At 40.6% G+C, this 15221-nt stretch overlaps 1 protein-coding gene across 1 annotated transcript in view; it reads right to left on the bottom strand.

Annotated features, from left to right (window-relative positions):
- STK32A (serine/threonine kinase 32A) overlaps positions 1–15221 on the bottom strand; it is an 86971-nt gene continuing 71750 nt past the window's right edge. The window contains exons 7-11 of the mRNA XM_060092037.1: positions 10810–10926; positions 8293–8418; positions 6688–6816; positions 493–557; positions 1–94 (exon numbers count right to left, since the gene is read on the bottom strand). Coding sequence (XP_059948020.1) covers positions 1–94; positions 493–557; positions 6688–6816; positions 8293–8418; positions 10810–10926 — 531 coding nt within the window. The remainder of the gene's footprint in view (positions 95–492; positions 558–6687; positions 6817–8292; positions 8419–10809; positions 10927–15221) is intronic.

Genomic DNA, 15221 nt, shown 5'->3' with positions numbered 1-15221 from the left:
TCACAGGTTGTTATGCCGGCCATCCTTTTCTTGTGGGTCTTTGGTTTGTTCCAAGGCTTGATTGGCTTGTCTTTTATTAAAGTCCTTTTTGACTCTTAAAAGGAAAAAAAGCCAAAGTGGGTTTATTCATTGAAGTGAAAAAGAAAAGATTTAAGCTTTTGAAATGATAGCATTAAGCCCAACAATTTATAAAGAGGCGTGAGCCAGGGTAACTCTTAAAAACCTCATTGATTTTAAGTGTTGAAGCCCCCATTCTTCTGCCCTTCCCATCCACAGAAACCTGATACTAAGCTAATTTACCTATTACAATTTTTGAAATCTCTTACAAGAAAAAAAAGTTTCTGAATTTTCCAGATTTTCTCTCATGGATATGCCTCATTTTTGTAATCAGAAAGAAAAAAATGTTTACAACTATATTAAGTCTTTGCAAGTTGAATCTGGCTGAAACACTCCATCATTCGCTGAGCTGCTGTTCTTCCAGGGGTTACTTACTTCTCTCTGTTGAAAATTATGAACTCCTTTTGGACAGATTCAAGGTGCTCTTGAAGAAGGCACATCTTCCGGGTGAACGTTGAAAAAAAATAGAGGTATAGTTAGCAGACCAATGAAGATCCTCAAGGAGCCAATAACCTACTGAGTGTCTGTTAACTGAGTGACCCAAATCGATGAGGACCAATGTGTCCTCAAAATAGATGCTATCTGAGAGTTTGTAGGAGTGAGACCACAACCAGATTAATAGAGGAGCATATAGGAAAGAAACAGGGAAAAATACATCAACTCTCTGCTCCCCACAATGAGGCAGCAAGGAAGACCTGGGTTATGGTTTATGAGCTTGATGTCTTTCAGCCATTTAGCCCAAGAAACCACGGCTTCAAGGCAGTTGGGCACAAGGGTTTATTAAGCTGGTCACCTATTTGCTTCTCATCTCCTGGCCCTCATGTAAAAGGTTTGGAGGTTCTGAAACCAAGTCCCCCTAAAACTGAGTTCCCCTGCCAAGTTTATGATTAATCTCTCTGTCCAAAACTTTATTCCCTTTTCTGTCCTTGCCCCTGTCCCCCTCAGAATTCAAAGAGAAGGGGAAACTGAAACTGAGCAGGACCCTGTGGGGCCTTCCCGGGTACAAAAGTCCCTCTGTGCCCCCATTTTTCTTTGTAGAGAAAAAAAGGCTTTAGTCTCCTAGGCCTTTCCCAAGTTCCAAAGAGCACTCAAGCAGTTACTGATTAGGACAATAGAATCACAGGACTCCCATTTCCTCCTGAAGGGAACTGGATAACAATCTGATGCATATCTTTGAGTTGTTCTGTAGAAACTCAGACCCCCCAGCCAAGTGGGGGTATGGTGACTAAATGCTGACCAGAGCACATAGACCCCAGGCTGGTTGGAACCAGAGGGTTGAGATTCCCAAAACATCACCCTGTTCCCTCGCCACCAACCAATCAGAAGAAGGTCCGTGGGCTGAACACGCATCCTAGGACCCCATCATGCATCCCATGACCCTCTCTCCTAACACTGTCTTTAAAAACCCTTGTCTGAAAGCCATCGGGGAGTTTGGGTCTTTTGAGCCCATCCCCTCCTCCCCTTTCACCTTGCTTGACCCCTGCAATAAACCTTTCTCTGCTCTAAACTCAAACATTTCGGTTTGTTTGACCTCACTGTGTGTCAGGCACGCAAACTTGGGTTCAACAACAGTTCTACTTGGATTTAAGGAGTAGCCTAGAAACATGTCTTCACACTGAATTCTGACTGACCCCCTCAACTGCACTGGGGCTGATTAATTACACTTCAGTTGTGGTGAGCAGCCTTCTTCATTTGTGAATTGCTCACAGATTTGCAAAGCATTTGCTTTGCTGCTTCACTGTCTGGCTGTCAATATCTCTAGATGACTTTTCCAACATAATGAGAAAATTTAGCCTCAAAGAAATGACCATCATCAGGCCCAGGATAGTGTCAGCCCCAGATCAAATGTTTTAAAAGTCTGTAACAAAATACTTCCAAATTACTTCTGATGACAAATATTCTTCTCAAAGGAAAAAATATCATTCATTCATTTTGTTTTTAAATCTAGGAATTAGAAAATACTAAGTCTTCAAGTACCAGAGAGTTGTTTTTTTGTTTGTTTGTTTGTTTGTTTTACCTTTCCTGAACAAATAATTAAGTGCTAGGAGAGTAAACTATAAAAATGAGAGGAAATTTTCAGAGAAGGGGTGGGGGGAAGCAAAACAAAGGAGAGAAAAGAGATTCTGCTACACCTCACTCTTATCCTCAAGTTGGGGTACCTGTAACCCTGGGGGTTTCCAGTATCAGTAATAGGGGACATGAAGCTATGGGATAAACATGATCTGATAGAGGTCCTTGGAGCAGCAGCTTTACCCCAAGATTGTAGAACAAATATTTTTAACATTTAAATATTACATAAAAATATATAAAATATGACATAATGTCTTAACATTTATATAATACTTTAGATGTTTATATAAACATGTTTATATGTTTTATATATGTTTGTATTTTATACATATACATGTTTCTATATGTACATATGTATGTATTTATATATATTATAGACATAAAAATATATGTATAATATAAACATATAAATACATAAACATACAAAATGTTATATAAAATTTAACATGAAGATATTTAAAATATTAACATTTAAAAATATTTTAACATTAAAAATCAAGATTATAATCACTAAAATGCAGAAATTCACTCAAGTTCTTTTCTCTGTCATGTAACTCTGTCTTATTTAAACAAAGCTGTAAAATGCACACTCAGATGAGTTTGTGATATGGCACTGCAGACCCTGTGAGTCCCACCCTGGCCCTAAGGGCTCATGTGCCACATGTTCTTTTTCCTCTGCTTTAGTTGGAAAAGTTTAAGAAGTACAGCTACATGGACAAGTCAACAGGAGTAGCCAGAATGAGAGTATGAGGGAAAGGAGTGGGGAGCAAACAGAATGGAGGAACGAATGAGTCTTATGTGATTGAGAAGAGAACTACTGGTTAAAAATCGTAGAATGTGCTTCTCAGGGGTGACAGAGCAAACAGAGATTAGACTGGTGTAAGTAGAGATGCCATCAGAAATATCTGAAGGGTTTAGAGCAGGTGGAAATCTCAGGAGGCAGAAAAAGAGGACTCAGGTCATTTGCTTCCATAGCAGGCAGACTGGGTGTGTGTCAGTTTTTGGTTCTTTAAAGGGGATGATGAGCAGAGAAGGTCAGTGGAGAACATCCTGGATGCAAAGAAACAACAGAGGCATCTACTGTGAGCATGAACCAGAGTCATGGAAAAGAATGAAGTTAGAAGTCAGGAAGTCGAGTGGAAAAGTAAAACATAAAAAATGGCTAACTTTTTTTTTTTAGGGTTAGCACTTTAATATTTTTTGGTTTTGTTTTTTAATTTTTATTTTATACTGGACTATAGTTGATTTACAATGTTGTGTTAGTTTCGGGTGTACAGCAAAGTGATTCAGTTATACATATAGCTATTCTTTTTCAAATTCTTTTCCCATTTAGGTTACTACAGAATATTGAGCAGAGTTCCCTGTGTTATACAGTAGGTCCTTATTAGTTATCTATTTTAGATATAGTAGTGTGTACATGTCAATCCCAAGCTCCCAATCCATCCCTCCCCCACTCCGTCTCCCCCTTAGCAGCCCCAGGTCTGTTCTCTGTGAGTCTGTTTTGTAGATAAGTTCATTTGTGTCATATTTTAGATTCCACATATAAGTGATATCATATAGTATGTCTTTCTCTTTCTGACTTACTTTACTTAGTATGATAATCTCTAGGTCCATCCATGTTGCTGCAAATGGCATTTCATTCTTTTTTATGGCTGAGTAATATTCCATTGTGTATATGTACCACATCTTCTTTAACAACAGCTAGCATTTTGGCAGACATGTACTAATTGACTCAGAACAGTCTATGAAGTAGGTAGCAATACTAACTCCATTTTATAAACGAGGAAACAGAGACACAGGGGGAAAAGGAAAACTTTAGTGCTTTTACTTTATTTAATCACAGCCTGCATTCTACAGCTGTAGATAGTAACAGTCACTACATACCTGAATCACCTGAAGAACTTAAAAAATCCTGATGCCCAGGCTACACCCCCAGATTCAGCTGAATGAATAAACAAGCATAATGATAATGTAAGGAGCTGCTAAGATTGACTCTCACATTTTAAAATCCTTGAATAGAGATAAAGTGCTACTTTGAGATTCACCATCTTTCTGATTCTTCTTTGAGGGAAGGCTACTCTTTGTTTTGAAACAAAATCCTTTTTATTTTTAAATGGAGGCTATGAGATTAGGAGAAACTAGAGCAAAATGATGGCACAGGCAGCTCCAAACCCTCAACCCTCAACAGAAACATCAGAAAACAAACAGAAACGGTTAGGGCCAACACTGTCAGAACTCTGGAAAACAAGCAAAGGTTTATAGCAACCAGACAAACACTGAATCAAGAAAAAAGCAACTTAAAAATGGTCCTGGTGTTTAAGGAAATCTCTATCAAAATATTATCCGAACACAAGCTAACATAACAAGAGACAGCAGTGGTGATGCATAGTCTTTTTGCAGAAATAGTTTGTAAAAGTCACTCAAAAATGCAAGTACAGCCTTCAACAATCAAAAAACAGTAAACCCTAGAGAAGGAAGGGGAGAATCTGATTTCTGGAGTTACTGGATTGTAAACGTCAACTAGCAAGTTTTCAACAAAAATACCACAAGGTGTACAAAGAAACAAGAAAGTATGGCCCGTTCAAAGAAACCAAATAAACGGACATAAATCATCCCTGAGGAAGCCCAAACATTGGACTTACTGGACAGAGACCCTAAAACAACTATTTAAGGTATGCTCAAATAGTCAAAGGAAACCATGGAAGGAAACCATATGTTAGGCCACAAAACAGGTCTCAACAAATTTAAAAAGATTAAAATCATACAAAATATTTTCTCTGACCACAATGAATGAAGCTAGAAATCAAAAACAGAAGAAAAACTGGAAAATTCACAAACGTGGAAATTAAACAACACATTCTTAAGCAACCGATGTGTCAAAAAATAAATCACAAGAAGAATTAGGAAATATTTTGAGGTGAATGAAAACAGAAATACAACATGCCAAAACTTAAGAGATGCAGAGAAAGGCAGTGCTCAGAGGGAACTTTATAGCTGTAGATATCTACATTAAGAAAGCAGAAATATCTTAAGGTCCAGAATGGCATAGTACAAGGGTTGGGGCTGGGCAGGTAGACAGATTATATAGAGCATGGAAGGCATGGAAAAAGTTAGTCACAGATTGCTGTCATCTCTAAAACTTTAGAAAACTTGTAATTAAGGTGATGTCTTGTACTTGGCTAATTTGGGGGTCTGTTAACAGAGGAGCCTGCATAGGCAAGCTTTCTAGGTGCAAAGGAAGGAGCTGGCCTGGAGAAGCTGGTTGGTTATGATATGAAGAAGAACAGATCATTAGGAGGAAGACGGGTGAAGTAAAAAGCAAGAAGCAAGATGGGTTTGTGGCATAGCTAAGCATTCCTTGGAGGGCCCTAGAAAACACTTAAGGATGGGAATCTGGTAAGAGGCCAGTTCTGTGGACAAACAGGATGTGGACTTTGGTTAACTGACCGTTAAAGGGTATAGTAGCCCCTGAGGACTAGAGAAATTAGGGACATTGAGGATACTTATTTGTTTGAAGAGCTATTTTCACCACAAGACTATGCAATCTTTGAGAACAGGGATGTCAGTGAACACAGGAATAATATCTCATCTATATCTCTCTCCAGTGTTGAGCACAGAATGTGGCAGATAATAGGGATTCAATAAAAAGAGCCTAAACAATTGGATGGGGGGAGGGATGGAGGGGTGGAGAGATGGAGGAATGAAGGGATGGAGGGATGGAAGAATGGACAGATGGAGGGAAGGAGGGATGGAGAGATGCAGGGATGGAAGAATGGACGACCATTAGTTGAGTGGGTAGGGTGACGGGTGGATGATGGCCATTAGAGGCAAAATGAATGTTTGTTACTTTACCATCATTATAATACGCAGAACCACATGTATAAAATCCTCCTGAGTCCCTGCAAGTCACCGTATTGAAATCTGACCTCGAACTCTGACAGAGGATAATGCAGTTAGTTACAAAATTAATTTGACTCAGCCTGAATTCCAGCAATAGCGCTCAACTGTATAAGAGTTGTATCTTTTCTGTGAATAGATACCCTTACTTCTGCTAGCCCTGATATCACAAGATTCTGCATCTGGCCAAGAACAGACACCCCCGTCTAGGGTCGGCTGCTCCCTGTGAGTCCTTAGAGTGTGGCCCAAAACAGCCATGTGTGTACTTTAGAACCAGTCCATTTCCATCATTTTAGGGATGGTCGCCTGACCTAGGCTTGGCCAATTAGATTCTCTCCCAGGAGATTGTAAAGTTTGAATTGAGAGCTGGGAGAGAGCAGTAAGGGAATCAAGTTAATGGCAGAAACCTAGGGAGGAAGTCCACATGTGAAATGTTGCTGCTGGGACCCCCAGAGCTGCCCTTTCAGAAGCTGGGGTGTTCAGCTCCGCCTCACATTCATGAAGCAGCCAGTTCTCGTGGGATGGCCGCCCACCAGAAGCTCTCCAACGAATTGCAGCTGCCATGAAGATTCCCATGACCCTGGGTCTGAGGGGACTGCTTACCTGAGAGGAATCACATTTCCTCATTTCCTTCTCCTTCTTGGCCAGGCGCTTCTTTTTCTTGTGAAGAGGCTTGGACTCCAAAATCATTTCTTCGAGCTCAAAGGTGGGGTCGCAATTCAGCCTGCCTTTCTGCAAGGAAGACAGGTTGACCACTCCTTAGATACCTGTATCTTTCTAAAACTAGACCCAGCCAAATAAGGAGAATAACACTCCCTCCTGCAGGAGCAGTCTAAGGATAACCAGCTGGGAGTCCCACTTGCAGTTTGAAATAATTTATTGCCAACCTTGCTTTTCATGTTCTTTGTTGTTTATTTTTCTAAACTCCCAAGGAGCCTTCCATGAGTTAGAAAGGAAACCCTATTATAATTATTTTTCTAAAGTTTGCCTTTGGGGCTGTTTCTTGAAGTGGGTTCAAGGGTAGATCAGAATCACCTGAGTTGATTCCCAGCTTCCCCAACCAGACGTGGAGAATCAACACGAGGGCCAGGAAATTGCATGTTTAACGAGCTGCCCAGATGATTCAGATTCACAATTAAGTCAGAGAAGTCGAGGTAGAAGGTCTCTCGAGGCAGCACTGCCGGCTCATTGCAGGGCTCGTGGCAGAGCAGAAACAACAGGAAAGGTGCTTAGATCTCCGCGGCGTCATGCATCACCCACCGTGCAAGCGGCCCCTGCTGGACCCTGTAGGGTGGCCAGGTAGGACCCCACCCCCTGCTGCTCCATGAGCTTGTTATTCTGCCGACAACTGAATGTGTAAAATCAGGCTGTGGGGAGAGAGGGGAGTCAGAGCCTTCACTTGGCCCCTTGGCCGGAGCTTCTGGGTATGGCTTTTACCGGCCGACTGCGGGAGGCCACAGATACCTTGGCCAGGTATAGCCGGTGGGAATTATTTCCCTTTGGTTATTAGTCATTGTGAATATGGTTCCCAGCATAGAACTACCAGAGGAGGAGGCGTGCATGGTAAGGATAAATACCCCACCCCATCCTCAGTAGCTGTCAGACCTTTGACTCAGAACTCCTTGGATACAAATTTGTATATCTTTGGAATCAGAGAAAACTTTTTTTTTTAATTGGCAGATTCCCAGAAATGACTGTTTGTAGGATTAGGACTTCTTTCCATTAAAAGTAAGCCACAAGGGCTTCCCTGGTGGCGCAGTGGTTGAGAGTCCGCCTGCCGATGCAGGGGACAGGGGTTCGTACTCCGGTCCGGGAGGATCCCACATGCCGCGGAGCGGCTGGGCCCGTGAGCCATGGCCGCTGAGCCTGCGCATCCGAAGCCTGGGCTCCGCAACGGGAGAGGCCACAACAGTGAGAGGCCCACGTACCGCAAAAAAAAAAAAAAAAAAAAAAAAAAAAAAAAAAAGCCACAAAACGTGGTTAGGAGCTAGAACTCCCAACAAAGATCTAGATTAGAATCCCAACTCAGCTGTGTGACCTTTGGTGGCCAACCTACCCTGTGTGCGCCTCAGTTTTCTCATCTGTAAAATAGAAATCTGGGCTGTCTTACAACATTGGCGTGTTATCTAATGAGACCATGTGCATCTGGCACACAGAATTAATGCGCATTGAATGAGAGTTACTATGGGTTTGTTAAGATTGACTCACATTAGGAATAAATCCTGGAATGAGCCTCTTCTGCAAAACTGCGTCCCAGTTCATATCATTCATATATGGGAAGTTTTGAACATCAGACAAATGGGAAAATCGTTGGTCTGGATTCGGTTCCAGTAGCTGCCAATGGAATACAAACACCAAGATCATGAGGAAGGTCAAAACTTGGAGTGCAAAAAATCATACAGATTCCCTATGAATATTTCCAAGTATAGGATTGAAGGAAACAAGTCGTGTTCTCCTTTCTTAGCCCCATAAACAAATAATATAGATGAGTGGTCAGAATGGATTGTAAGTTGGTTTTTGTAAGTTGCAATGTGGTGAGTGAAAATAGCTTGTCCTACTGAGTCAAACTTATGTTTGATTACTGATACCCCAACTTAGTAATGATGGGCAAGTTTGTTCTCTAAACCTCAGTTTACCCATCTGTAAAAAAGGGATAATAAGCTATTTCATAAGGTTTAGCTACGATTAAGTCAAGCCATGTTTATAAAGTGACCAAGAGAAGGTCTGTTCTTCTTACGTGGAAAATGTACATTGGTTTTCTGAAATGAAATTTGTTTCACACTAAAAACTTTAGCAGTTTTTACCACTAATCAAAATATACTGGGGTGACACAGATAAGATGTAACTAAGGTTGCTGTGATAGTTCTGGGTTTTATGAACTGGGATTAAAGATTTTTTCCCCTTTAACCACTCCAGAGCCAACATCATTTCAATCCTGTGGCTCAAATGGAAAATAGCAGTTCCACCTGAGAATGGGCCTGGAGGTGACAGCTGTGGGTCATCAGTGTGCACTTTGGGGATAATAGGGCTGTCTCGGAGCTAAGGAAAATTTGCTTATGGAAAATGACCCCCGCCCCCATTCTTCCTCTTTGACATCACCAACGGCAATATCCCTATTCCAAAACAGAGCACTGGACCCATAGACAAGAGACGTAGGTTTTGAATTCTCAGCCCCCAAAGCTCTTTTCCTTGACCAGTTACAACCTGGGCAATTTTCTCTCTTCAGAAAAAAGCCAAGCTCATCCTCTTAGGCTCCTCATTCTTTCTTTCACGTAATTATTCACTACACATGACTGAGCTCTCACTACAACTGCCCTTAATCTTTCTGGTGAACACAGGCATCATGAAAAGCTGAGGAAAACTGTGGACCTCATTAATTCAAATACCAAAGTCTACCACCTGTCATACTCTGTGTTAAGTGCTGAGGACACCATGAACAAGTCAGACGTGGTCCTTCCCTCATGCAGCTTAAAGAACAAGGGTCATGAACCCAAGAGTCACACACGTGCAGTGTATAATTTAAAAGTGTGAAAAATATGATGAAGGAAAGTTCGTACTGTGTGATCTGACAACAGAGGGAGGCTCCCAGAGGAAGTGATACGTGAGCTGAGATCTAAAGCTGTGTTTCTCAAACTATGCAGAAGGGCCAGTTATTTCTCTTTGTTTGTTTGGTTTAATTTCCAACCCACTGAAGTCAATATGTGGTGTTACTGTGCATGGCTAGTATAGAACAACACACTGTGTGCAACTTGTGATTTGAGTTCAACATCACTGCATAGGCTTGGACCCTATTCAGTGAGATGAGTCCACTGACCATGTGCTTTGAGGTATCAGAGGTATCAAGTTGCTATAAAAGTTTTTAAATACTTCCCTCAATTTCTATACGTGTTATGGACCTGTTGGAAGTAATTCATGGACTTGAGCCAGTCAGTGAATCGCATTAGTAGTACTGACCTAAAGGAGGGAGCTGGAAGAGCTGGGGATGGGAGCAATGTTCTAGGCAGTGAGACTAGCATGTGCAAAGGCCCTGTGGTTAGCGAATGATACGTGAGGGGGAGGAGGGGGAGGGCAAAGAGGAGAGAAAAGAAACTCAAAGCAGTTTGTAGTCAAAAGGGGGGAAACAGTCCAAAATAAGACTTGAGGGGTAGTTAGAACCTTTATACCATACAAATAATTTTGATCTTTACTAAGAACAATGGGAAGGCAGTAAACTTTGGATTGAACAGATCCCTATGGGGCACAGCAGAGAAGAGAATGGAGTGTATAAAAGTGTACAGGGGCAAACCAGTGAAAAGGCAAGACTTGATGGCAGCAGGACTAGGAAGATAGATGGAGAGAAGTGACAGATCCAGAAGACATTTAAAAGGTCAAATATGAACATGGTGATGAACTGGGTGTGCAGATGATGAATGATTTCTGGTTCTGGCTTATATTAGTGGGTGGACGGAGACGCCAGCGCAGGAACGCTGGAGAAAGTCCAGGAAATAATGAGTTCAAGAATCCCATTTGGCACATGGAGTTTGAGATGTCTTTGGGACATTTAAGAGGACATGTGTGTTGCCTTATTAATGAAGCCATGTATTTGAAAGCTGTTAGCTGCAAAACCCACTCTGGAAATGTATTTATCATGACTGCCTCCAATATTGTAACTTAACTTTTAACTTCAAACCAGAGCATGTGCTTCATTTTTATCACTTCCTTTTGCCATGCATTTGTCCTTCTTACCTTTTTAAGAAGTGACACCATTTCCTGTGACCAGGCAGAAGGGTAAGTCACAAGCGCCGTCTCAAACATGTGTGCAATTTCCTTGCTGGAAGTACTGGAGCGAATATGATACGGTCTCTTAAGGGAGAGAAGTAAGAGTCCTCATTTTTAAAGGGTAAAAGAAAAAATGTTCCTTTGCAAATGCTTCCAAGCTAAATGTTCAACTAGTAAAATCTAAATAGCATTTTCTAATCCCCTCCAGCCAATTGTTGTGTTGCCATATGCATATGTGGTCCACGGTTGCCAGATTTCCTACATTTTTGTTTGTTTTTTTTTTTCTTTGCGGTACGCGGGCCTCTCACTGCTGTGGCCTCTCCAGTTGCGGAGCACAGGCTCCGGACGCGCAGGCTCAGTGGCCATGGCTCACGGGCCCAGCCGCTCCGCGGCATGTGGGATCCTCCCGGACCGGGGCACGAACCCGTATCCCCTACATCGGCAGGCGGACTCTCAACCACTGCGCCACCAGGGGAGCCCCAGATTTCCTAACTTTTAAAAAAGCATACCAGAAATCTATACATCCTTGTGAAATCTTGGAATTTTTAAAAGTTGGTAACCCTCTGGGTCAAAGGAAACATTTCTGTGGGCTAAATCCACATCTGAGATGTCAGTTTGGAAACGTTTTGTAAGGTTAACTAATGTAAGTATTTACCTAAAACACTGGACAAGCGCTCAGTAAATTTTAAAAATTGTTATTTAAGTGTTGATTATAAAGAGATTCAGAGTTTTACCATACACACACCACTTTTTACTTGTTCGAATCATAATGACCAAGCTCAGGTTAGAAGGTTACCCAGAAGACTTCAACCCGAGTCCCAAATGCTATGAGCTGCTAGTACTACGGAGTGGGGTAGAGAATTTTGTGATGAGGCAAAAGTATTTTTACCTCTGAGAGAACCAGATTCTTCTATAGTCCTAACTTGGGGGAAAAAGAAATTAAACAAAACGGTGGCTTTGTTATAATTTTCACAGATATCCACTAGAGGGCAGCCTTTACCTACATTGATTTCTCTGTTTCATAAAGGGTTCACCCTGGGATTGTCTCTCTTTATGTGAAGTGAGCTACTTAAAGCTGGAGATTTGACCATATTCACATTTTTGCCCATGGGACCTAGCACCTAGTGAGTGCTCATTACATGTTTGTTGAATGAACAAAATTTTCATATTAGATTAACCAACAATAGAACAGTGAATATAGATATGTACATTAATCAAGTGCCTGACTCTTTCGAGAAAATAGATGACTGGACCGATTTCTCCCAACTAAATTGGGAGAAATGGAGGAGCTTAATTTTTTCCTTGTTGTAAATCATTATTAAAAGGTAACATAATGTAATTAAGTGTTGGAGCTCTGAAGGCAAAAGGATTTGAGTGCTAAACTGGGTCAATTTGAATTTCAATTCCATCATCTGTAGATGAAGTTACTTCTTCTGTAAAACGAACCACCTTAGGGGAGTGTTGGGAAAATTAAAGGACATAATACATGTAAAGTTCTCAATAGAGTGGCTAATATATATTAGCCATAATACAGGAGAGATATGATTATTGACATAAAGGTAAAAAGGATGGTGGCTATAAATGTAAATAATGAACAGCAAGATGAGTCATCACAAAAGGTGATGTGAAGGAAGGCTTAAGTCTGTGCATGGCATGTCAATAGCAGTTACCCAGGGAACCAGGAAGTGCTAGGGGTTGACTCCCTAAAAGGGAGATTGACCAAATTTATTTTTTTAATGCAAGGTTTAAAAACCCCTGCCGCATATTTTCTTCCCTCAAGACTGAATAAAGGACCATAGTTAATTCATTTGTCTCAGTAATGATACAGTGGAAACAACCCTTGTAACTCAATATCAGAAAAAGAGTGCTGGGCCGGGTACCTTATCAGCGTCATCAATGTTTATTGACTGTTTGCAAGCCAAGGGCACTGTGGGTCACTACATGTGATTCACTGCATGTTTACCATTAAGAGCTGGGGCAGGTTGGCACACCACGTTTCCTGGGTTATATGCATGTGCACATATATTTTTTCTTTTTTCTAATTTTCTTCTTTAATTCATTGATGTCTCTAAACCTGCTTTTGAGACATCTAAAAACACAAAATGCTTTGATAAGCTGATAAAGGAACTGACAAATGTCACAAGCAAATGGCTTAAGTTATGTTGTGTTTTTTTCATTTACCTTAGGCCATATGACTGAATGTAATATACATATATTTAAATCCTCATGCTCTATCGACTTGTTCAAAATAGTCAAATTACCTTTGTCTTATATAATAATGTATGTTTCTAGTTCCAAACTTTAAAATCCACATTAAGCCATCAACAACCAGAGCTTTATATTTATTCATTTACCAAATATTGATTGAATGCCTACAAAGTCCCGCACCTCTGCTGGGCCCTGGGGATACAATGAAGACAGGACAGATGGGATTTCTACAGTGGTAGAGCCTACAGTCTACTCAGCAAAACCATAAATAATAACAGAGACTGTACACACACACACACACACACATACACACACAAATCAATGGCATACATGCTATAAAGAAAAATTAGTGTGCAATGACAGGATATAGCAGACAATTTTAGGGCAGCATATAAATTAAGAATGAGAATATAAAAAATAACCAAGGCAGAAAAGGTAAAATGTTAGATGGGACAAAGTGAGGTGTTGTGATTATAGTCTTATTTCAGGAGTACAAAAGCAAAAGAGCTGCAGCCAAGGATGTACAATTAGTGCAAAATGACATACTTCCCTATCATAAGCTAATACTATGGATAATACAAAATTAGAGAAGACGTGGACCTTGCCTTTACAATAGCAATGCGAGCAGGGACACAGAGAGATGACAAAGTAGCTTAAGGGCTAAGGGACCACGGTCAGGACAAGATCAGACACCACAGGGAAGTTTCAGGCACATTTCCCTTTGAAGCATATATTTTTCTGTTAATCACAATTTGTAAATGTGGAGGAAATGATTGTTTAGCACCCTTCTTCTGTGGTTTAGTTGTGTTGCCAGTTGTAATTAAATGTTGGTATTTCATTTCTTCAGACTAGCTGTATTTTGAAACATAATTACATGCAGGCTCCTTGGTGATTCTTTGTGAGAATGTGTCTGAATTGTTTTGTAGTGACTTGTTCCTCTGTACTTTCAACAAGCATTTGTTATGTACCTGTTGAAAGCTAAATATTGTGGATAATACTAAACTGTATAAAACACTGGCTTCACCTTTACTAAATTTACAGTCTGATGATATAGAAGAGATTAAAACCATAAAGATAGATATACCTGGAAAAATTTACAAGGGCAATATATTTGCAAAATGGATTTAATCCTAAAATGTAAAATAGATTTACGTGTTCTGATGTAGAAAGTTCTACATTTTAAGTGGAAAAAAAAAGTCTCAACAGGTTAAAGCATAATTCTCTTTTTACTGAAACAACAATAATTATGTATATGCGCATGTATGTGAAAACATTATCCTTATAAAATCAGAAAAGGTTTGGAAGTAAATACAAGCTGTTAATTCTAGAAGATGAGATTGGAAGGTCAAATGAGCTTTTAATTTCTTAATTGAGAATTTTTTAAGTCTGTCCTTTCTTAGAAATGATCAATATACATGAGATATAAGGATTCTGTTCTACAATTAAGACACATCCTTAACTTTACTCAAACTTAATTTAGCAACTTCCAAACTTATTCAAAGAGTGATTTTTTTTTTTTTTTTTTTTTTTTTTTTTTTTTTTTTGTGGTACGTGGGCCTCTCACTGCTGCGGCCCCTCCCGCTGCGGAGCACAGGCTCTGGACGCGCAGGCTCAGCGGCCACGGCACACGGGCCCAGCCGCTCTGCGGCATGTGGGATCTTCCCGGACTGGGGCACGAACCCGTGTCCCCTGCATGGGCAGGCGGACTCTCAACCACTGCGCCACCAGGGAAGCCCCAAAGAGTGACTAAAAAAAAAAAAAAAAAAAAAAAAAAAAGACCAGGGCTTATCTTAGGAAATATCTTTATAGGCAAAGGAACAAGAGGAAAAGAGCTCCAAGGGATGCCTCGAGACAGGAGGGAGTCCAAAGAGGCTGAAGTGAGTTTGTGAAGAGTCAGGGTCATTCAAATTGAAGCAAAATCTGAAAAGTTAACATGGTTCTAAAGGGCAAAGAATGCCAAGCTAAGGTGTCTGAAGAGTGTCAGGGAGGAGAGGGGTGGGTAAGGCAGGTGAAGTGTGTGTGTGTGTGTGTGTGTGTGTGTGTGTGTGTGAATATACGAGGCATTAGGGAGTAACAGCATTTTTTTTAACATGAAAAGTTATATCTGTGCTTTACAAAAAAGAATCTGCATTCCCATGTTCATTGCAGCATTATTCACAATAGCCAAGGCA

This window comes from Mesoplodon densirostris, chromosome 3 (genome assembly GCF_025265405.1).
Source record: "Mesoplodon densirostris isolate mMesDen1 chromosome 3, mMesDen1 primary haplotype, whole genome shotgun sequence".
Taxonomy (NCBI): Eukaryota; Metazoa; Chordata; class Mammalia; order Artiodactyla; family Ziphiidae; genus Mesoplodon; species Mesoplodon densirostris.
This window is presented reverse-complemented; position numbering and strand designations above follow the sequence as displayed.